The sequence below is a fragment of the Lepisma saccharinum genome, chromosome 29 (genome assembly GCF_977018435.1).
Source record: "Lepisma saccharinum chromosome 29, izLepSacc3.1, whole genome shotgun sequence".
Taxonomy (NCBI): Eukaryota; Metazoa; Arthropoda; class Insecta; order Zygentoma; family Lepismatidae; genus Lepisma; species Lepisma saccharinum.
Window position 1 is genome coordinate 20,488,830 of NC_139257.1, and position 23,187 is coordinate 20,512,016.

Genomic DNA, 23,187 nt, shown 5'->3' on the forward strand with positions numbered 1-23,187 from the left:
CCCATAGCCACCTATTGTAAATAGATTTCTACATGGAATTAGTAAAAATATTTACTGTTAGAACTGGTAATGGTAAGTATATTAAACTGAAGTCTAGTTTGTCAACAAATTTTAAATTTCTTTATTGTCCTTTCCATGTTCAAGAACCTACTTTCAGTGCACTACTACAAAAATGTTGACTTTTCCAAACAGTAAATTTCCCTGACATTACCAGAGGTTGCCAATGAGCATTAGTTCAAGGAACTATCAGAACAGTCCCAAAATTTCAAAAAATCTTAACAATGACTAAAATATTATTTTCATCATTTACAAAATGGCTTTTAAGAAAATTATTGAAAAAGTAAAAAAAAAAAAAAAAAATCTATTTACGTTTCCATACATTGATCACTGTTGTTTTCAGGCAACCTTCCGTTTCGCAAGATCCCTCCAGGATATATCAAGAAAAGTTCATTGCACAACTTGAAATTCTACAACCAGTTTCTTGAACTCCAAGCAAGCAACAATGTTGGTTTTTAGGAATACACAGTTTTCATCTAATGCAAGGCTAGTAACTTATTCATTGAATGTATAATGCTAGAGTGAATTAATTTGTAACAGACTTTTTGAAAGTGGCGCTTCCTTCTCATTGTGTAGAGATTGCAAAATTTTTCTTCTAATTAATTATATATTTTCTGAATAATAGTGTACCATTTAAATGTCACCATACACATAGCTGTCCGAGGAATCTTTTCCCATTTACGGTTGTCCAATGGAAAGATATTTTAGTGATTGTTATGCAGGAATGCTACTTCAAAAATGTTTGCAGAATATGACAATTAATGATGATAAAATGGCCATTTAATGTTGAATTTCTTGAATCCAATGTCTTTCATTTCCTGTTATTGTTGTATCCTCCTGTGGATACATACAATGATTTGTTAGCTGTCGAAAATCGTTTTAAAAAAACATGCACATATAAAGTTGTTATAAAAGGTTAATTTAAGTCGATAAGGAATAAATACAAATGTTACCTTTGTAACATTATTCAGTTTTATCATTTTAAACTTTAATTTCCATTCCACAGAACTTAAGATTCAAAATTTAAAAAGGTCCTCTTGAATATCTACCTGCAATGCTGCTTATTCAAGATATTAACATGACAACTCTGCAAATATCATTATTTACAATGTTGAACGGATAACTTTTTGTGTACATATATAACAGAAGGAACTGTTTTCCAAATTGTCAGTTTTGAATTATGTAATAGATCTGTTCAGTTTCAATAAAAACTTTTCTCTATGTGGTTAATATCCCTATTTTATTTCTGATTTATAATTTTGTGTTATTACCTACAATTCTGATACATGTATGTTATTGTACATTATGTGCAATTGATAAATTGACAATTGTATGTTAACCTTGATTATATCCAGAACAATAAAATCTCTAAAAGTTGTTATAAAAAAGTGGTTGTCTGAGAAAGGATAGTAGATTCCATAATAGTGGAAAATGAACTGTGGTGGTCTTCAGCTGGTGGTTGTATTGCTTTCAGTGGGAGGTGGTTGGGATTTTTCTCCCCAAGAGGAGAAGGTACAAGTTGAGAAAGCAGTGTTAGAGGAGTGCTCTTGAGATTAGGAGGCAGATTTGACAGTAAAAATATAAATAATAACAATAATAATAATAATAATAATAATATTGATGAAATGTAGTGTAATATGTATTTATCTTAATTTTTATACTTCAATATGCAAGTTGAAACCTTCATTCTTGAGACAAGGAATACAGAAACAGGTTAAAAACAAAGTCCAGAAGGGGCTGATATTGTAATGTGGGTGTTTAGCTGCAAAATGATTGTCATAATATTTTCCTGAAATATCCTTTCCCTTCTTCATGAAACTTCTTTCCAAGTTTAATATTTAATTTGCAACATTAGAAAGCTCATCTACATGATATGTCATTTATATTTTACATATTTATGAATAAAGATTTCTTCACATTGTTCACTATTTTTTTTCAACAGCATTTCTCAGGTTTCACATGAACACCACAAATGAAACCTGTGATCTGCCACCAGTAGTAAAAATTTTCACCTTCAGAAAATATGTAACTGTGCTACCTTTTATGCAAGCTTGAAATTTACTAGAAGCTGCAAGATTTGTTCTATGGTAATTCCACAAGTGTCACTCTGAACTTCAAACTTTTTGTTTCAGTATTTCACCTTGGTTGTTATGAAGACGTAGAAAACTTGGCAAAGTTTTGCCACTGATGGTTTTTTAATTTCAGCCTTGATTTGGGTGTGTTCTTTGTGCACCTTCCTCGATTTCATTTGTCCTCATTATCATGATTAGTTTGGGGTGGAAAAGAGTGATAACAAAAATATAAATTTCTCCTTTGCAGTGGTAGACTTCATTACAACTCTGATATCTACATTCTAATTTTTTACTTTATCTTTGTTAAAACCCATTTCTTCAAAGCTAAGAGCTCCTGTGGCAAATGCTGCAGTGTGTTAAGAAACTTTTGTTGATAGTTGACTAAAATATGGGTACATAAAACAAGTGTAAATTGGGAGGGAGATGGAAGTGGGCAAAATGGGTAGATAAAGTAGTGGGAAATGTGAACAATTTGCCAAAAGTTTTCTGAACTGAACAGAAAAAAAGCGATTTCTGAACTGAACAGAAAAATGGCTATGTCCTACTTTCATAGAATCCTATTCAATATAGGGAAATGTGGCACCATCTATTAGCAAATGTCAGAACTGATGAATTGAAAAGTAAATGTCTATGCCATCTATTAGCAAATGTCAGAACTAATGAATTGAAAAGTGAATGCCTACGCCATCTATTAGCAAAGGTATGAACTAACATTAAAAAATTATAAGAAAAGCATACCTGGTACCTACTCTCAAGCCCCAGGCTGATCCCTCAAAGGAATAATAGCTTTTAAGTGATAGGAAATATATATGAAGGTAGTTGTGGGCTCCTGCGAGCCCTGAAGGGATGCCTTAAAAGGCAGTAGGGCTCCGTAGAGCCGAAATGGGGCTTGCATTCGCCCACGGAAAGAGCAGAGGTTGGATGGAAGAAGAATATTTGGTGAATGGATGGGTAGAGAAGAACATAGGAATAAAACCAACTATTACTTTGTGGGATTCGAACCCACGATCCTTAGGTCTAGGAGTGACGTCCTTACTGACCGAGCTACCAGCGGTGCCCACTCAATCTATTTTTGGAACTTGTATTTATACCCAACATTCACAAATGAAACCTGAAAAAAATTCCAAGGTTCCTCGAATGGATTTGAACTCACAAACATGAGATCTTGAAGCAGTGCCAATACCAGCTGAGTTATGAAGCTTCATGCTGAAAAGAGCTTTGGAACTGGTATTTCTATCCGATTATATAGGATGATGCTCCCTTCATGGATACAAGTTCCAAGGCTGTCTTCAGCATAGAAGCTACATGACTTTGTTTTTAACCTGTTTCTGTATTCCTTGTCTCAAGAATGAACACTGTAGAGAAAGGTTTTAACTTACATATTGAAGTATGTAAATTAAGATAAATACATATTACACTACATTTCATCATTATTATTATTTTGTTTTTATTTATTTTTTTACTGTCAAATCTGCCTCCTAATCTCAAGAGTACTCCTCTAACACTGCTTTCTCAACTTGTAACTTCTCCTGGGGGAAAAATCCCAACCACGTCCCACTGAAAGCAATACAGCCACCAGCTGAAGACACCACAGTTCATTTTCCACTATTAAGAAATCTATGGCTTTAACTGAAAATGCACCAACACCCTGAAACATAACATCATTTTGCAAGTATTTTTTTTTCCATTTCCTTTGAAAGCAAATATATTTACTATCCTTTCTCAGTTAATCACTTTTTTTTTAATATATATAATTTGAAAGCAGCAATGTAACAGCTTTTAGGAACTTTTTATAATACTTGAGATTTTATTGTTCTGGATATAAGCAAGTATAACACACTATTTACAATATTCAATTTTATCAATTGCACATAAACAGCACATAATACAATGACATACATGTATCAGAATTGTAGGTAATAACACAAAATTATAAATCTGAGATATAAAATAGGGATTAATTGAAAATTAACAGATCTACTACATAATTTAGAACTGACAATTTGGAAAACAGCTTCACCGAGTTGCTTCTGTTACATATGCACACAAAAAAATTATGCATTCAACATTGGAAACATTAACAATATTTACGGAGTTTTCATATTAATCACTTGAATAGGCAACATTGCGAGTACATATTCACCAGGACATTTTTAAACTTGGAAAGTTCTATGAATGCAAATTGAAGTTTAAAATGACAAAAATGAATAATGTTGCAATGATAACATTTGTATTAATTTCTTATAGAGTTAAATTAGCCTGTTATAACTTATATGTGCGTGATTTTTTAAACAGATTTTTGACTGTGCCAGCTAACAAAACAATACTATGCATCCACACAGGGGCAGTGTGAAGGGGTGCTTGCACCCCCGTGTTCAAAACCAATGTTGTAAACATGAACTCTTACGGTGTCATAAGTTGTAGTCACATTGAGCACTCGAGTGTTAGGTATTGAGTGAGACCTCTGTAATTGTATACAACAGCCAATCATTGAAAGAGAAGCCGCATATCTTTTCCTGTCTATAAAGATCAGAGGCCGTTGTATTTTCTTTCGTCACTATTGTTGTTAAGAATTGTTTCTTCTTTTGTTTTAAGCAGCTTGTTTGTGTTTTTCGATATTTTCATGCAGCTGTTTTTTTTTTTTTTTTTTTTTCATTGATGTTAAATGGTTGTCTGCCTACTTGTTGATCCTCTTTTCTCCAAGTCTCACTGGAACAAAAATTTCAGGTGCTTTCAAGACATAATCAGGATGTGCTCGGGAAATTATTTAACGTGAGTTGTATCGTGACAGGAAGTTTACATGTTAGTACGTTCTGTGTGTTTCACGTAACATGTTTAGTAAAGTACCATTTCAGACTTTGTCGAGGAGCCCAAAAAAGTTCAAAATGAAATGTTACAGTTCGTTGATGGGATAGTGTGGGATTTTAACAAAGATAAAGTTGCCCTGCACTTCGCATTTTGTCCTGACACTGCGCAACCTTGGTTGGAAATCAATTCTATGGGGCAAACATTGAAGTAAAAAATAGCAAGGCTAGCAGAATGTAAGAGTAGCGGGACAAAATGATACTAATGATTGAATTAGTTTTCATGTATTTCTTTATTTTTTTAATTCCAGATGGCCAAGGGCACCTGCAAGGTTGGGGGGGGGGGGGGGGGCACAGAGAGGCAATTACCATCCTCGATTTCAAATTTTAGGCAAACAAAAATGCATTTCGTAAATATGTAAAAGTTCAGAGCTGTAGCTAGGGGGCGTTGAACAATCTAAATTCAAATGTTATAAAAGAGAGCATGTGGCACCCTATTAAATTAAAACTGTTTTCAGTTTGCAATTATTGGGATCTAAAAAAAATTCTTGCGAGGGAAGCGAGCAATATCATTCTTTTCTATAATGCATTGTAAATTTCGAGAGAGAAGTAAGACCAACTATGTACTTCAGACTGTTGCTTCATGCTAAGCAGTTGGTCTTAAATGCATGAATAAGTGTTTGGATGAAAAGGAGCGTGCACATTTGAGAGATTTACATCATTTTTGCTGTTGGTTTGTTATGAGACGGATGAATTGATTATGTAATGCATTTAAATAATTAAATTAATATATCTATTAAAGAAACTTTGAATACGTACACAATTTAGTGTTAACATGTTGCATATATGTAAAACATATGTTGTACATGAAAGTTATACATGATGTCATATGCACATAAAAAAGTATATTCGTCATGCATTTTGTCTCTTTCAAAAATACAGTTTGTGTGCTTCTTTTAAATTATTAGCTAATGTGAAATTAAACGTGTTGAAAAATATTTCAAATCGTTTGTCCAACAAATGCTTTAGCACTTCCTCCTTTTGAGTGATTTACGAGGATAACATCATCTTTGATACTACTACAACTACTGTTGCTGCTACTATACTGCTACTACTAATAATAATAATGTCATTATTATTATTATTATTATTATTATTATTATTATTATTATTATTATTATATCCTGGTAACTGCACCCACCCGACAATTATTCGTGGTTTGCGCCTCTGCTAAAACATGCATGCATATTTCATGCTTTCTTTATTTTCAACATCGCACCCCCAGATGATTAATCCTGGCACTGCCACTGCATCCACAGGAAGACAACAGTAATAGGAAATGAAAGACATTGGATTCAAGAAATTTAACAACATTAAATGGCCATTTTACCATCATTCATTGTCATATTCTGCAAACATTTTTGAAGTAGCATTCCTGCATAACAATCACTAACATATCTTTTCATTGGACAACTGTAAATCGGAAAAGGTTCTTGCAGCTATGAGTTTTATAATACTACATGGAGACATGTAAATGAATGGTACATTAATTGAAAGGAATATTTTGTAACATCCACACAATGGTGAAGGAAGTTTCACTTCAAAGAGTCTGTTACAAATTACTTTTCTGTGGCATTATACAATTATATTGTATCAATGATGCAGTTACGGGCTGTGTATTAGATGAAAATCGGACCTTCATAAAAACCAACCTTGATGAACTGGACTGGCTTGGCTTGCTTGGGAGTACAAGGAACTGATTGCAGAATTCAAGTCCTGGTGTGGTCTTGTGCAAAAGAAGTTAGGCTGAAAACAACAGTGTACAATTAGAAATCAAACGATGTTGTTTATTGTGGAAGTATAATGTAAAATTTCAATTAATTTTTCATTCACGTTTTTGAATTTTTTATTACATTGAAATTCCATCGTTAAATACATATGAACATAAGCTACTTCAGGTTTACTTACAAAAAGTAGCAGCCCTGTTAATGCAATATTTACATTAGACCTATATGCGGGTACGAAATAACTCTCCATATGTGTAAACTTCTAGGTCACTTTTCACAAAAAGTTTCTTTTTTTTTGTTTTTCTTACACACACACACACACACACACACACACACTAAACACTACATCGAAATTTATTTCAAATGTATCTTCATAAGGAATGCAAGAGAATGGTGTTCATGGCTTATATCCATTTGTTTTTTCTTTACCACACATGCGCACAGGACAGTACAACACATGCCATACTTCACACACGAACTCTGTCATAGCAAAAATTTTAAAAATTCCTCCCCATCCAGTTTTGTACTACTAAAGATGACACTTCAACTTTTCTTATCATGCAAGGATGTTTACGTTTTCCTGGCTATGGACAGGCTCAAAGCCCCAGAGCGAAGGGTCCCCACGGACAATTACCAAAGGAACTGCAAGGGTAAGTCTGCTTTTTGACTTGTTTGGCAACAAAAGTGGAATTGCAAGAGGTGGCAGGAAAAATTTGCAAATTTCATCATAAAATTGCTAAATCTGGTACAGAAAGTGCTACAGCTGATTGTCATCTACATCATTTAGTTAAAGTTTGTGTAATATTTTATCATCGACTTTTACATTAATGTTTTGTCAACATGGAAAATACGCTGTCATCAATTACACATTTGTACATTTTTATACACATTTCATTTAGCGGGTTTTGCATTCCAATTGTTGGCAACACTGAGGGGATATCTGGGATGAACTAAACACTTCTCTGCCCAGTGCTTGGGGAAGAATGTTCAGAAAGAAGTCTGGATATAGGTTAAAGTAAAGACGACCATACACTAGCACTTTTTTCCTCATCACTTATTATGTGAGAGTGAAGCATCAGTCACATTTGCCAGTCAATTATTTCCTGTATTTTTGTTTGGGAGATAGCGTAGCTAGCTTAGAATATACGTGCCTGATAATTAGAGTAGAATTTAGTAACGTATGTTCTATCTACTCGTAATTAGGGTGACCAGACGTCCTCTTTTATCCGGACATGTCCTCCTTTTTAGGTGTCTGTCCAGTGTCCGGGCGGATTTTTTAGAAAACAGTAAATGTCCTCCTTTTTTGGGGGGGGGAGGGGAGAGTATAGCATCGACCGTAGCAAATATGCTGCATAGAGAATGCTTCCACACATGAGGATCATCATATCACTTCGGCCACATTAAGTATTCAAGCAATGCTCACCTAGCATCTGGGAGCTGAACAAGATCACTTTCCCAACTGAGTCATTAGTAGGTAGGGGTGTGCGGGACAATTTTTTTTTTTGTAGGCACGGGATCTGGACTGGAAATTTTTCAAATCCCGACATTCGGGATGGGAAAAACTCGCAATTTCTCGGAAATTTTCGGGACGGAAAATGTTCGAAATTTTCCGAAGCTCTGGAAATCTCGAATTCTACACGTCGTTTTCGCCTTAAGTGATTATTTTTGCATTTCTGAAATAAAACTAACATTTTCCGAGAAGTTACAGACATTTACAATGCAGAAAACTTCGAGCATTAACGACTTTTTAAAATGACCATTTGGTATTTTCCAAGTGCTCGGGATCCCGAAAAGTCGGGAACTTCCAAATGGTCATTTTTGAAAGTGGTTAATTGTGATGTTTTTTGCATTGTAAGTGTCTTGACACTTCTCAGAAATTGTTAGCTTTTGTTTAAGAAATTTCAGAAAAAAAGCTTAAGGGAAAATTACATGTAAAATTCGTGATTTCCCCATCATCGTGAAACTTTTAACATATCCCGTCCCGAAAATTTTTCGGCTTGGTCGGAAAATTGCAAATTTTTCCCGTCTCAAAGGTCGGGATTTAAAAACAAATTCCCGTCCCAACCAAAAAATGTTCTGTCCCACACACGCCTAGTCATTAGTACGTATTATTCCAACTTGTATGAGACTTGCGAAACACATGTAGTCTGAGCAGTTCTTTTTGATTGATTGATATGGTTTATTTTAATTCACTTTTCTGCCACTTTTGGCTAATCGCAAAGATGAGGATGAGTAATGATATGATGATCTTGATGAAGGTATACTCACAAAAAACACACATGCCCAGTCTGAGATTCGAACCCAGGACCTCTGGCATTCTTGCTCGGTGTGCTAACCATTCCGTCACAGATGTCGGCCAGTTCAATTTCGAGTCATACATAGGCGATAGAGAAACGCGTGGTGAGAATTTTGACTATCAAGTTTACTTTTATGAAATAACTAAGCGAAAGTGTAAATTCATCAATGATATTGCAAGAAAATATCCAGTTTTTAAAGGATGAAATAAACGAATATGAGTTGTTGCTGTTGAAAGAGTGATAGAAATGTTTGTGGCATTGAAATCATATTTCTTGACCCAATCTAAACTACATAAACTTTAAATTCTGTTTTGGAAATAAGTTAATCAAAGGTTACTCTTACATTTGCTTTCACTTATGAGGATATCTAATATCCAACAATTGGAAAAACATTAAAATTCTGTGCTTCAAAATATAGATATTCTTAGTTATGATTGTCATGTGTTAATTAGTAGATTAGGAGTTTGCTTTCGTTGTTTAAAGGTAAGAAGAAATCATTGAAAAAAATCATCAGAATTATCCTCTATGTGATCAGAAGTATCCAGACACCCACCTGAAAATAAAGTACAAGTTTGGGCAGCCCTCCATCGGGAACACTGGCAGTCAATACAGTGTTGGCCCACCCTTAGCCTTGATGACAGCGTTCACTCTCACAGGCATACTTTCAATCAGGTGCCGGAAGGTTTCCTGAGGAATGACAGCCCATTCCTCGCAGAGCGCCAAAATGAGAAGAGGTGTTGATGTGAATCGGTGTGGTCTAGCACAAAGTCGGCATTCCAAATCATCCCAGAGATGGTCTATGGGATTCAAATCAGGACTCTGTGCAGGCCAGTCCATTAGTGGGACGTTGTTCTCGTCAAACAACTCCCCCACAAGCCCTGCAGTATGGACGGGTGCTCGGTCGTGTTGAAAGACACAATGGTCATTCCCGAACTGGTCTTCGACAGATGCAGCATGAAAGCTGTTAAAATGTCAACGTAAGCTTGTGCCGTGACATTGCCATGTAAAGCAACAAGGGGGTCAAGCCCCCTTCAGGAGAAACATGACCACACTTTAACCCCGCCACCTCCGAATTTCACTGTCGGCACTATACAGGCTGGAGATGTCGTTCATCAGGCATTCGCCACACCAACACCCTACCATCGGATCGCCACATTGTGTACTGTGATTCATCACTCCACACAATGGTTTTCCACTGTTCTATGGTCCAGTTTCGACGCTCCTTGCACCACACGAGGCGGCGTTTGGCATTTGTCTGTGTTATGTTTGACGTATGGGCAGCTGCTCGGCCATGGAAACCAAGATGCCGCACCTTGAGCCAAACAGTAATGGTGCTTGGAGTAGATCCTGATGCAGTTCGGAATTCCTGTGTGATGGTGGCAATGATGATTGACGATAATGCTGTACGACCCTCTTCAACACTCGATGGTCTCTGGAGGTCAACATGGGAGGTTGGCCCTTCACTATATCATCGAAAACAGTGGACAGAGGGATGTTTAGGAGGGTGGAAATCTCACACACAGACTTCCTACACAAGTGGCACCCAACCAACTGACCACATTGAAAGTCTGAGTTCCTCAGACCATCCCGTACTGCTGTCTCACACTGTCTGCAGTACTGAGTTCACTGACTAAGTGTTCCATGCGGTAGATGGCAGTACTGTGTCGCCCTCTATGATAAACACACATTTCGCGGTGTGTCCAGATACTTTTGATCACATAGAGTATATAAGCAAAGTGATTTTGAGTAATGGCAAAATGAGTTGCCATTTTTTTTGTCCTATTTTTTATGACTTTGTCCTCCTTTTCCACCATGCTCTGTCCTCTTTTTTTGATTGTATATGTCTGGTCACCCTACTCGTAATCTCAACCAAAAACAATCAAAAAATTGCAAGGAGAAAGTGGTAATGCCAATAGTCACTTACAGTAGTAGATCTCTACTTGAAAATTGTTCAAAACACAACATTTTCCAGAGTATTTAATATGAAATCTCTACTGTAACTACCGATAACACTCAATATACTAAACTGAAGTATTGTTTGTCCACAACAAATTTAATTTTTTACAAAAAATTCCTGCTTGTCCTTTTTTTCTTTTCTTTGCTCAAAAATCTACTTTTAGTGAACTGCTACAAACATGTTGATTTTTCCAGAAAAACAGTAAATTTCCCTGACATTTCTAGCAAAAAATAAATTCCCTGACTTTCAAGTTTTCCAGACAGTACACCCTGATTTCAGTTCTGTCTTTTTGTTCATTAGTATACATAAAAAGTAATGACATACTCAAATTAGACAATAATGGTCATGTACAGGTTAGAGATTTGTTACTTCGTTTGGTATGCTCCTCAGTGATCGAACACCATTGTTTTGAGTTCTATGAAAAAATGTTATTTGCAATTTTTTCTTTATCGAAAGTAGACTACACTCACTTCACACACGTTGTTGACGAAGGTGCAAATTTTCCGAGAAATGACGAAACAAAATTAAAAGAAACGAGGCAAAAAGGGCTCACATAAGTAATTTTGTAACTAATCCGAACTGGTGACAAAATTGAAATAGAAATTTTGGAAATTTTAATTACTTGATACTATTAGGTGTATTCATATCTAATCTGCCATCAAAAAATGGTAAGAGTTCACAAAAATCTGATCATTACAAACATTAGACAACAGCACAGCTTGCTCTCAACCATGATGGTAAACATTGTTTGCAGCAGACTGAAATCGACCATGGAATGTGATCACTGATCTGAACCATTTGAAGAACACTTGCAAGTGAGCCACTCCTCGGCAGCTCAGTCCTCCAAATGCCCATTATTACTGTTGAAATTGCAGAAATTGTGTCCATAAGCTGGCAGCATTCTTAAACACTTATTTTTTCCACAAGAAATATCAGCCTGTTTTCAACGGAACTTGGCATGGTTGCAAGAATGTACATCCTTTCAAGGAACGCAGAGTTGCAGCCACGAGAGGATGTGCCCCCTTTATCTCCCCCCCCAAAAAACAAGTACCACTCAAACCTAGATTATTCTCGACACAAAAGACAATATACAAAAAGAGGCAAACTTGAAATAGATTGCATTAAATTACTATCAATATATGCAAATAATATGCACATTAAGCTCAAATGTGCATTTGCATGCACTACAAAACTTTACCACAGTGTTCATAATCAATCAATAAATCCATTGAAAGCATATGAATCTCCCCTCCCTCCAAAAAAAACATGCAAATATGCAAACATCCTACTAAACAGATATAATTTTGGAATATCATAGCAGAAGATAAAAAAAAGGTAAAGTGTTCCCCTGTGCATAGCACCACGCCATGAAGGCGTATAGGGGGTGTGGGGGTAACGCCCCACACTTTCTTGATCCGGTCGTGAGTGGGGGTGATGTGATCAGCATCATGCCCCTGACCGCCTTTACCCCCCAGGGTTTCCCCCAGGTACCCATGTTATTCGACGCTGGGTAGGCGCCGGGGCCGCTTCCACCGTTAGAAAAGTTCCCGGATTTGAACCGGCCGGGGATCGAACCCGGGACCTTGAGCATGGTAGTCAGACGCGTTACCGACTGAGCCACCGCGGCCACTGGAATATCATAGCAGTTTTTCAAAAGGAGAAACATTCAAAAACAGATGCTCTGCATCGGCCAAAGGTCAAGCCGAGCTTCAATACAGGCCCAACAAATGACACTAATACTTATTAAAATTACATCATGAAATGACAAGACTGGGAATGAAAAATGAAGAAGGTGCTTATGTATTCGAATTTGGACATGGCCAGGAGTAGAGAAATATACAGAGCATTCCCTGACATTCGCTACGAGACTCTGCGGCAAGCGGCCCGGCATCAGCGCTTGTCTTTCCCGGTGAACGGGTTCACGACAGTCGCTTATATTAAACCTCGTAAAAAGTTTAGAGTAACAGGGTCAGTTCTGAATAAAAATGGAAAGAAAAATGGGGAAATAAAGTATACAAAGACAATCCGCACACCATCCCAGAGTTAAAAGAGAGTATTGTACGAAAAATCTGGAGAATTACAGTAGACGAACTTGCACGTGTAAATGCCAATTTCCTTCGGAGATGCCAGGAATGTGTTGCAGCAGAGGGACATCATTTTCAACACCTTCTGTAGTGAAGGTTAGTACACAATATGAAAACTGTAATTTTAATAGTCGACTCCAGCGACTGTCGCGGACCCCGTTCGCCAGGAAAGACAAGCGCTGATGATGGGCAGCTTGCCGTCGAGTCTCGTAGCGAATGTCAGGGAATGCTCTATAGTAGCGCAATATGCGAACTACAAGCTTTTCCTTAACTTAAACTGGAAACACTAGCGCTACTGCTCTCACGCCAGGGTTTCAAATGCTGTGGTGGATATATAACGGGCACCTGAATTTTCAAATTCAGTTCTAACAAAAAATATTAATTGTTTCAATATTTCGAGTTTGCTTATGAAAATTTCCATTATCCTTTCCTTAAATAACAAGTACAATATGTATTTTTTAACGTCTTTCTGTATCACGTGTATAATTAAATCAGAATAATGTTCTTGTTGTTGTTGTTGTTTTAAGTCCCCTTTATGCACAGTAAGGCTAATCGGGACTGGACCTACAGTTTAAAGTGGGATCCGAACCACTATGTGCTTCCACCGGGTATCGAACCCGGAACACCTCGATTACAAGGTGACAATGCTACCACTGTGCCATCGGGGAGGCTCATTAAATCAGAATAATAAACATGCTATTTTAATTTTAAAATCTGCGGTGATATTGTGAGGAAGGACACTTTAGAACACGAATTAATTACTTTTAAACCAATCATGTATTAAGTAATAAATTAAATGTTTTATGATCATATTCGTAATGTCTAGGCTTATCTTTGGATTCATATCTGCAAGATCAGAGTTTCAACATAAACTCAAATGTATTTTCCCATGAGTTTTCCATGGTACTTGATACACAGTACAATTGCTATTTTAAAATCATTTTTACAATTGTTCAATTTTCTCTCATGTCATATCATCCCCACTTCTTTATTATTTGAGGAGGGTAGGGGATAGATTAATCTGTATTGTGTATAATAGGCACATCGATACATCATTTTCTCGGTAAAATTACCAATAATAATATGGATTAGATATATTTATAAATGATCTGTAATTTAGTGCACAATTCTGCAAACTGCAAGACCCAATGCAATCATTTCATCACGTGTATTAATTAACCCTTAGATGTTGGCCACGATATCTGTCACAAGGGGTTTGTGTGACTTTGGGAACAACGTGGGTATCAGATAACGTTTGGAGATACATATTTGAGTGTCATATGGGACTTGATATGTCATTAGCAATACTAACTAACTAACTCTCGTCTTGGCCTTCCTACAGGTCTCTTACCATCTGGTTTTCCAACAAGAATCCTGTAAACTCCTCTTTCCTCTCCCATTCGTGCCACATGGCCTGCCCACCTAAGTCTTCTTGATTTAATTATTCTAATAATATCTGGACATGAATACAAATTATGTAGTTCTAAATTATGTAACCTTCTCCACTCACCTGTCTCCTCATCCCTTTTAGGTCCAAAGATTTTTCTAAGGATCTTATTTTCAAATACTTTCAATTTATGTTCCTCTTTCAATGTAAGGGACCAAGTTTCACACCCATATAATACTACAGGCAAAATTACTGTTTTGTATATTTTAACTTTTAGTTTCTTAGATATTAAACGAGAAGACAAAAGTTTATGAAGAGAGAAGTAACATGCATTTCCTGAATTAAGCCTACTTTTTATTTCCTCTTTAATATAATTTTCATTTGTCAATATTACTCCTAAGTATTTGAATTTGGAAACTGGTTCAAACGAGTTGTTATCAATAATTAGATTTTGATTATTACCTAACACTTGGTTTCGGCCTGTAAGCATATATTTAGTTTTCTCTTTGTTAACTTCCAAACCTATCTCTTTAGCAGTTTTGAAAAATATTTTAGCATTATTCTTAATTGTATTCACATCATTCCCCAGTAAGTCTACATCATCTGCATATGCTAACAACTGAGTCACACCATTTAATTTTAGTCCTTCGTTAGTTTCTTTTACCTTCCTTACAGCATATTCTAAGGCAAAATTAAAGAGCAATGGAGATAATGCATCTCCTTGTTTTAACCCATCATGAATTGTAAATTTGTCAGACATATTAATACCCACACGAATTTTACTTTCTGTTTCACTGGTGCATACTTTTATCATACTAACAAGCTTCTTAGGTATTCCAAACTCTACTAATATATTATATAATTTATCTCTTTTCACCGAATCATATGCTTTTTTGAAATCAATGAATAGCTGATGGACATTTTGATTATATTCCCACTTTTTTTCAAGTGTCTGTCTGATGTGAAAAATTTGATCTGTAGTTGATCTGTTACGTTTAAATCCACATTGATAATCACCTATAATTTCATTAGCATATGGGGTTAGTCTTGTTAAAAGAATGTTAGACAATATTTTGTATGTTGTTGAGAGTAGAGAAATTCCATGGTAATTATTGCAGTTCATTTTATCACCTTTTTTAAACACAGGAACAATTATGGATTCTTTCCACTGTTGAGGGATTTCTTCTTTATTCCATATTAAACAAATTAATTTATGAATTTGACATATTAATGAATTTCCACCATATTTAATTAACTCAGCTGGTATTAAATCAATGCCAGGTGCTTTGTTATTCTTTAGCCTTTTAATAGCATCTTTAACTTCAGTCAAGTTAGGTTCTGGAACTAAAGGTTCTGCTGTGTGGACTTCATTTACTTCTGATTTATCTCCTACATGGACATTTAAAAGGTCATTAAAGTAGTTCTTCCATCTATTTAGAATATCGCTTGGGTCAGCTAGAAAATCACCGTCTTTATCTTTTATCAAGTTTACTTTAGGTTGCCACCCCTTTCTAAATTCATTTACACCTTTATATAAATCTCTGATATTTTTATTTTTGCTGTTTGTTTCAATTTCGTTAATTTTGCTTTTCAAGTAATCTCTTTTTTTACTTCTAAACGTGCGGTTAACTTCTCGCTTTATTCTATTATAATGGCTTAGATTTGTATCATCCGAGTTATTTAACCACCTAAGTCTAGCCTGATTTCTTATTTCTATTAGATTATGACATTCATTATCAAACCATGGCTTAACATTAGCAATAAGTAAAGTTAAATTTTCTTCTGACAATATTTGGGAGAGAGGGAATTTCCTGCTGAAAAAATCAGTTTTTACATTTAAAAAAATATTATTTTTTCTCTTAGTCTTCGCAAATTAGCCAAAATTGGCACAAATGCGAAGTAAAATAAAGCAAATCAATCAAAAAGACAAAGATTTGTTTACTTTCATCTTCTAGTGCTTGGTAAATGAAAATTTTTTTTGTCATAGCTTAGATTCTACTGAAAAAAAAAAAACAGCCTTTAGCATTGGTTCTAGTGAGGCAAATTTTTATTTAAAACCTTGGCCAATTTTAAACTTCCCACTGAAAACATGCTTGGCGTTCAGGCTTTATTGCATAAAAGGGCCCAGCACCTAAGAGTTAATGAACTTTTCATATGTTCAAAGGATACTTGCAATTTTATACTGGATCAGTAGAATATCATTTATCAGTACCATTAAATTGTACGTACATAGTTTATCAGTTTCAGAAAAAAATAATATCAGTTCATCCCTGCTTTCTGATGCCAATAATGAAACTACTTCAAGAATAAAATGACATTTCTGTGCATGTAATTAACCTCTTCCCTGTGGCGACATTGAAGAGAAGTGCTTCCAAAAAGAAATCCTATATATTTAGATGCAATCACAAATTCATCGTAAATATTGTAAAACTGCAGCAAATTGTAAAATGCTGAAAAACAGTCATTAGAAAAAAAAATATTTTTCAGGAACTAACAAAACATCAACAATAGATTGTGTGCCCAAATATACTAATGAGGGCTGGTTTTGCAATGTGCGATCAAAGTTCGGATTGAGCAAATAACTAGAGGTTACAGCAATTTTGGGTTTTTCATCAGCGGTCAACTCCTCAACTGGAGGTTAAGTGGCTGTGAACTTGATCCGTGCTGCAGCCGGAGGTCAGCGAGATGACTGGTAGTTTCGAACAAACATGGCTGTCTCATCAGAACATCGATCTTCACCAGACAATATCTCAGTTAAAAAGTTACATTGGTGCAAAAATAAACTTCTTGTGCTTGGCAGAGTTCAAATGAAGCGCGTAGTAACAGGTAGAAGAAAGGAAATTGTCGCCAGACATTGATTTGTGTTCATGCACCAAAGGCATCTATCCAATCGTGAAGCCAGTTTCCAAGTGGCAAGTTGGTGTTGTGGATAAAGGCAGTAGCTGGTAGTGGTCTCAATTTATGTTGCGAGTTCGAGTCCTGCTGCAGACCGTTTATTTTTATATATATATATATATATATATATTTCGTTCCTACAAATAAATACACATGAGAAAACACTTACTGCACATTTGGCTTTTTTCTTGAAACAGACAGACTTCACAAAATAGTAATATGGTATAAATTGTTATTCTTTTTCTTACGGAATGAGAGAACAAATACAAGTAACTAGCTATGTAATAAGAAAAAATAAGTTGACATTTGCATGTATATTATGACTAAAATTTTATTCCCAGTTTGTACACGTACCTTACCTGGAAGAACGTCGTATCACGGAGAAGTTAAATATTTTCATTGAACTTTCAAACTTTGCAGCCAACTATTACACAGTATCTCTACTCGACGATATTCCAAGCAACAATTTTTTATATTTTTTTATTATTTATTATTATTAAAATAAAAAAATATAAAAAATTGTTGCTTCGAATATCGTCGAGTACAAACTGGGAATAAAATTTTAGTCATAATATACATGCAAATGTCAACTTATTTTTTCTTATTACATAGCTAGTTACTTGTATTTGTTCTCTCATTCCGTAAGAAAAAGAATAACAATTTATACCATATTACTATGTTGTGAAGTCTGTCTGTTTCAAGAAAAAAGCCAAATGTGCAGTAAGTGTTTTCTCATGTGTATTTATTTGTAGGAACGAAATACGTAGCACATTAGGTTCTGTATTTTCAATGTAAACAATGAATTTCAACAACCGTATGTGCCTTATTGTAGTTCTACCTTTTCACACCAGGCAAAGTTTGATTTGAATTTACACACCTAGATGGCAGAGGGATCGAATTTTTCGCTCAGCATTGCAAACTCACAATTATGTGCCGAACTAAAGGTCAACGAACCTTTGGTTATTTTTACATTGAAAAACCCCGTGTTGGTTTAAGAGGGGAGGTGAACTCCAACTGGTGGTTGGCTGACCAAAAAGTTTACCAGACATTGAAGAACCGGCCCTAAAAGCTACAAACAACCATTAATTTTAAAATACCATCCATATATAGACATTCCGCAATAAAGGATCACCTGTATAGAGTCTCTATATGTGGATCCACCGCACAAAATGGGTTAAGGACAAAGATTAAATGTTTCTTGGGAGTTAAATGGATTCTCAAAGTGTATTATAGTGCATCAAACAGTTTTACAAATGGTCATATCAATTAATCTGCAAATGCAACATGAACAGGCAACACAAGCAGTGGCGTAGCATGAGCATTTCAGATGGGAACGCCAAGTTTGAAGGAAGGGTAGGCCTTTTTTTTGCTCAAGAGTTTACTTATGGAATTAGCCGACATATGTATTGTATATTTAAAATCACAACCTCATTGTGTTTATTACATGAAGTCAGCCGGGTTCCGATAAAACATGATCCATGCTTGTTTTATCTAGAAAATAAGATGCCTCAGTGTGCAACAAATGCTTGGAGCACTGGTGTTTTATACCATTTTTAATTAGATTGCTCAAGTCAGAAACACCGTACACCATTCGGAGTATGCTCCGCACGTATAACACATGTGTAGCAAAACAGTATTTTATAATCAAGGAAACTTTTCGGCATGACGCAAGTAATTAAAAAAAACCTACCTGAATCACAAGCGCCTCTAGAACATGATGGGGATTGATTGATTTGGTTTATTTTACTTTGCTTCCTACCACTTTTGGCTAATTGCAAATATGAATATGAGTGATGATATGGATGAAGTTGATGAAGAGACACTCACAAATAACAAACATGCGTAGGCCGGAATTCAAACCTGAAACCTCTGGCGTCTTAGCGCGCTGTGCAAAACACTCTGTACAATCATACATTCTACTGACGTAACAGTGCCTATTAGTAATTCAGAGTGTCAGGCCACTGTTTATTGCATCTTGAGAATGCTGATAAACATTTTAAAATAATTCTGTCAAGAGATCATACAATGTTAAGAGTTTTGAAACGAATGCTAAACATTTCCACTGGCATAATATTAGGCAGTAAGATACTAACGAAAAAATATTTTTTTAAATAAATAGTTTTGCGGGTTAGGTGGTAGAGCAGCCACAGGCTGAACTTCTACCACAAGGACTTTATCAACTTGTTTGACAAAAAAAATGGTTTGTTTTTTTAGTTTTTAATGCACTTCACTGTTCTTGTGATAAATTACACAATGCAGTGGTCATTAAAGATACGTAAGTGAATATTGCGTATTGTAGCATCACACAGCACGAGCAGAGGCACGAGGTTTGTCTATGGGCAAGAGCGCGAAAAACCGGGTATATTCTACTTCTGTCGTCTGCATCGGAAGTACAGCGCCTTGAATCGGAAGGCAGGAAAGGTCACATGGACCCTAGAACCAATCAGGCGCTCCGTACGCCCACGTATGGCGAGAGCATTTTGCCCGTGCTGTAGAGATCAAAGCGACAAGCTTTCCCTCCTCCTCTCTGCCTCCAGGAAGGCATGGTCCTGTACACCAAACCTACCCAGCATCCGGCAAGCAGAGGCATTAGAGAAATGCTACAACGAGAGGTGTTAGTGGAGCGTTGTAGACGATTCGAGAAATTAGCTTTTATAATGCCATAATGCTCAAACATGTATATAATTAGTCATATTTTACTTTATATTTGCAGCATTTACGCATTTTTAAAATTTTAAATCAGGGAACGCCGAGCGTATGGGCGTACTAGGATGCTACGCTACTGAACACAAGTAGCTTTTGTAAAGCAAGCTACTGAATTTGCAGGTAGGTGCATAGTCTCTCCAATTTGCTTCATTGGATTTCACTGATCAATTGAAGATTTTTCCTGATGTTTTTATGCATTTCTAGTTTTTCAAATTTCCTGAGATTTCCAGGTGTGTGGAAGTCCTGAAGATATGAAATAAATGCCAGAGACCAGGGTAAATTCCTGGTTGAGTCAAAGATTTCACATAACTTTGCATTAAGTTCTAGATTATAGCTCTCAGAGGATATATCTTTGAAATGAACCAGCTATATAATCTAACACAACATCGAGCAATTTTGACTCATCCCAATAAAGTACCGATATAAACAATATTACTTTCTTATTTTGATAAGTCCTTCTCCCTCCATCTCTCACTAACGACATCATGCTAAGACAATCCATGGGTGGTAAATGAATTCTTAAAAAACACCACCTGAAACAAATTTTCTCTACCAATCGGGGCAAGTATAAAAATCTAGGGCTTGCGGCAGTTCATTTAGCATCAAATGCAAACAAACCGTTCTAGAAGTTGCAATTACAAAATTACTCACCAGGTTTGAAGAGAACGAGGGCCTTGAGACAGGCATACTCCGTGTGGTCCACTCTGAGGAGAGACAGGCGAGTGATTGTCTCTCTCAACCTTCGAGCATCCTCTTCCAGTACGGCATGACGAGAAGGTGGGGCTATAGTCCCACTCACAAGGAAACCTAAAGAAAGAAAAATTAGTCTTCTATGAAAAACTGGGTACTATTATAGTATGGGGGAGACACCTATAAATCATATATTTCGGACTTTTTTAAATTGCTAACGTACTATATTGGAATGCGGAACATTTCCTAAGGTGAAATAATGCATTTCTAACTAACATAATGTATATTTCTTACATTTACGAGTACTTACTGTTACTTGTTATTTTGATTCTGTAACACATTATGGCGGGCGATAGCGTACTGGTTCAGGGTGCTTTGTGCGAGTGTTTTGTCGATTTATGCAGTGTTGCAACCTCATTCACCAGAAAATACCTACTTTCGTGCCCGGATTTGAAATTATTCTAATACCTCACAAACCATTGACGTTAGCCGCACAAACCATTGACCTTAGCCCCAAAAACCATTGACATTAGCCCCAAAAACCATTTTCCGTAAGGTTAGGTTAAGTTAGGTTAGGCAAGCATAGTTAAAAAAAAAATAAAAAATACTCGACACGTCATGTTCTACTGAAAACACGGCGAGTTCGAAACAATGACTATGCGGTTACATCATCTAACACACGGAACATTGTGCTCTCGTGCAGAAAGCAAATGGCGACAGCAGAAACAACATGTCGGACAGAGATTTTCGCAAAAACAACATGTATTCGCATTAAAACGGATCAAAACTACATTCACGAACTTCCACAACGCTACACAAAATGATTTCCGTAAGTACTTTCTCCTGTAAATTTGAAGAAATCAGTCTCCCCTATACTATAATGTTACCAAAAACTGCACATATGTAGTTGTGCGAATAAATTCAGTCAGTTAAGTGAGCAAAAAAGTACAGTTACAACTAATTCTACATTTAATTGATTTGTTTTACTTTTACTTTGCTTTTATGCCACTTTTGGCTAATCGTGAAGATGAGGATGAATGATGAACTTGAAGAAAATTAACTGAGTGTCAACTGTGTGCAGTGGCATGCCCAAGGGTGGCAGGGTTGGTGGGGTTTGTAACCCCCCTTTTTTGGCCCAGTATTTAAAAAAAAAAAAGTCAAAGGCAGCAAAAGATGGTAAAATGAGGGCTGACTACTAAAAAAAAAAGTATATGTACCTACCCCCTTTTGAAAATCCTGGGCATGCCACTGACTGTGCCTAAATGCACCAACAAATTTAGTTATCTTACATTGCACTTAAAACTATGAACAACTGAAAGACTACATATCCTAAAAGTTGCACTTTCAACTCTACTTGGAAATTTGTTTTAAAAAATATTCTTCTCCACGATTTTTTTTAAATCAAATGCTTTCAACAACATCTTGATTTCTGCAAAAATAAAATAGCTTTGTTAATAATGCCTATGTTAACAAGTCAAGCATTTAATGATGATTATCAAGTGGGGTCAATAAATATTACCAGGCAAATTAGCCACATTTCTTTCTTTCATTCTTTAAAATTCCACATCCAACATGTTTTTTTTTGGGGGGGGGGGGAAATGCTAAGTTGAGAGTTTGAATATTCGGTAAATTCTACATTACCTGGAATGAAGATGATAAACATGGTGACTGTCTTCCCTGGAAATATTTTTAGGCATACAGGGTGTCTCATAAAGGACTTTACAACTTTGTAATGATATATAAATTTATTCACACAACTTGCAGAGCTGGTGTTGGTGTCATTTTGAAGCAAAATACATCAAGTTTTTACCCTATAAGTCAGTAAGGTTCAATGTGACTTCCATTGCTAATTTGGCAGACATCCCATCTGAGTCGATTTCTTGCCAAACCCACTACAGCATGTCAGGCGTAACTTCCTCAACTTCAGTGTAGATTCTTGCTTTCAGATCAGCGTGTGTAGCAGGTAGGCGTGATCTGAAAACTTTATCCTTGATAAATCCCGAGAAGTAAAAATCAAGGTGTCAGGTCTGGAGAACGAGGTGGCCATGCAATCGGTTTACCTCGACCTATCCACTGATTTGGAAAGTGGTTACTGAGGAAATCCCGGAAGTCCTTGAGGTAGTGTGGTGGTGCGTCATCTTGCTGGAAGTGAATTTGCAAACAGTCACTGGAAACCATTGAAGGCAGCAATTTTGGTACAACTGTCACTAGCACTAGCGGTGGAATGATTCGAAACTAAGCTACTACGTGAGTCAAAACTTGATGTATTTTGCTACAAAATGACACCAAAACCAGATCTGTGAGGCATGTGAATAATTTTATATATAATTTCAAAGTTGTAAAGTCCTTTATGAAACACCCTGTATATGATTCAGATGACAGCCCAGGGGATGATCCCAATTTAAGGGAGATTGAAGGTGGGAAGATCAAGTTCAGAGTAGAAGTGGAGCT

General features: G+C 36.1%; 1 protein-coding gene across 1 annotated transcript in view; it reads right to left on the reverse strand.

Moving 5' to 3' along the window:
- Positions 1–23,187, reverse strand: part of LOC145981415 (photoreceptor-specific nuclear receptor-like) — a 142,364-nt gene that overhangs the window by 17,712 nt on the left and 101,465 nt on the right. Inside the window, exon 6 of the mRNA XM_083114652.1 lies at positions 20,698–20,853. Coding sequence (XP_082970778.1) covers positions 20,698–20,853 — 156 coding nt within the window. The remainder of the gene's footprint in view (positions 1–20,697; positions 20,854–23,187) is intronic.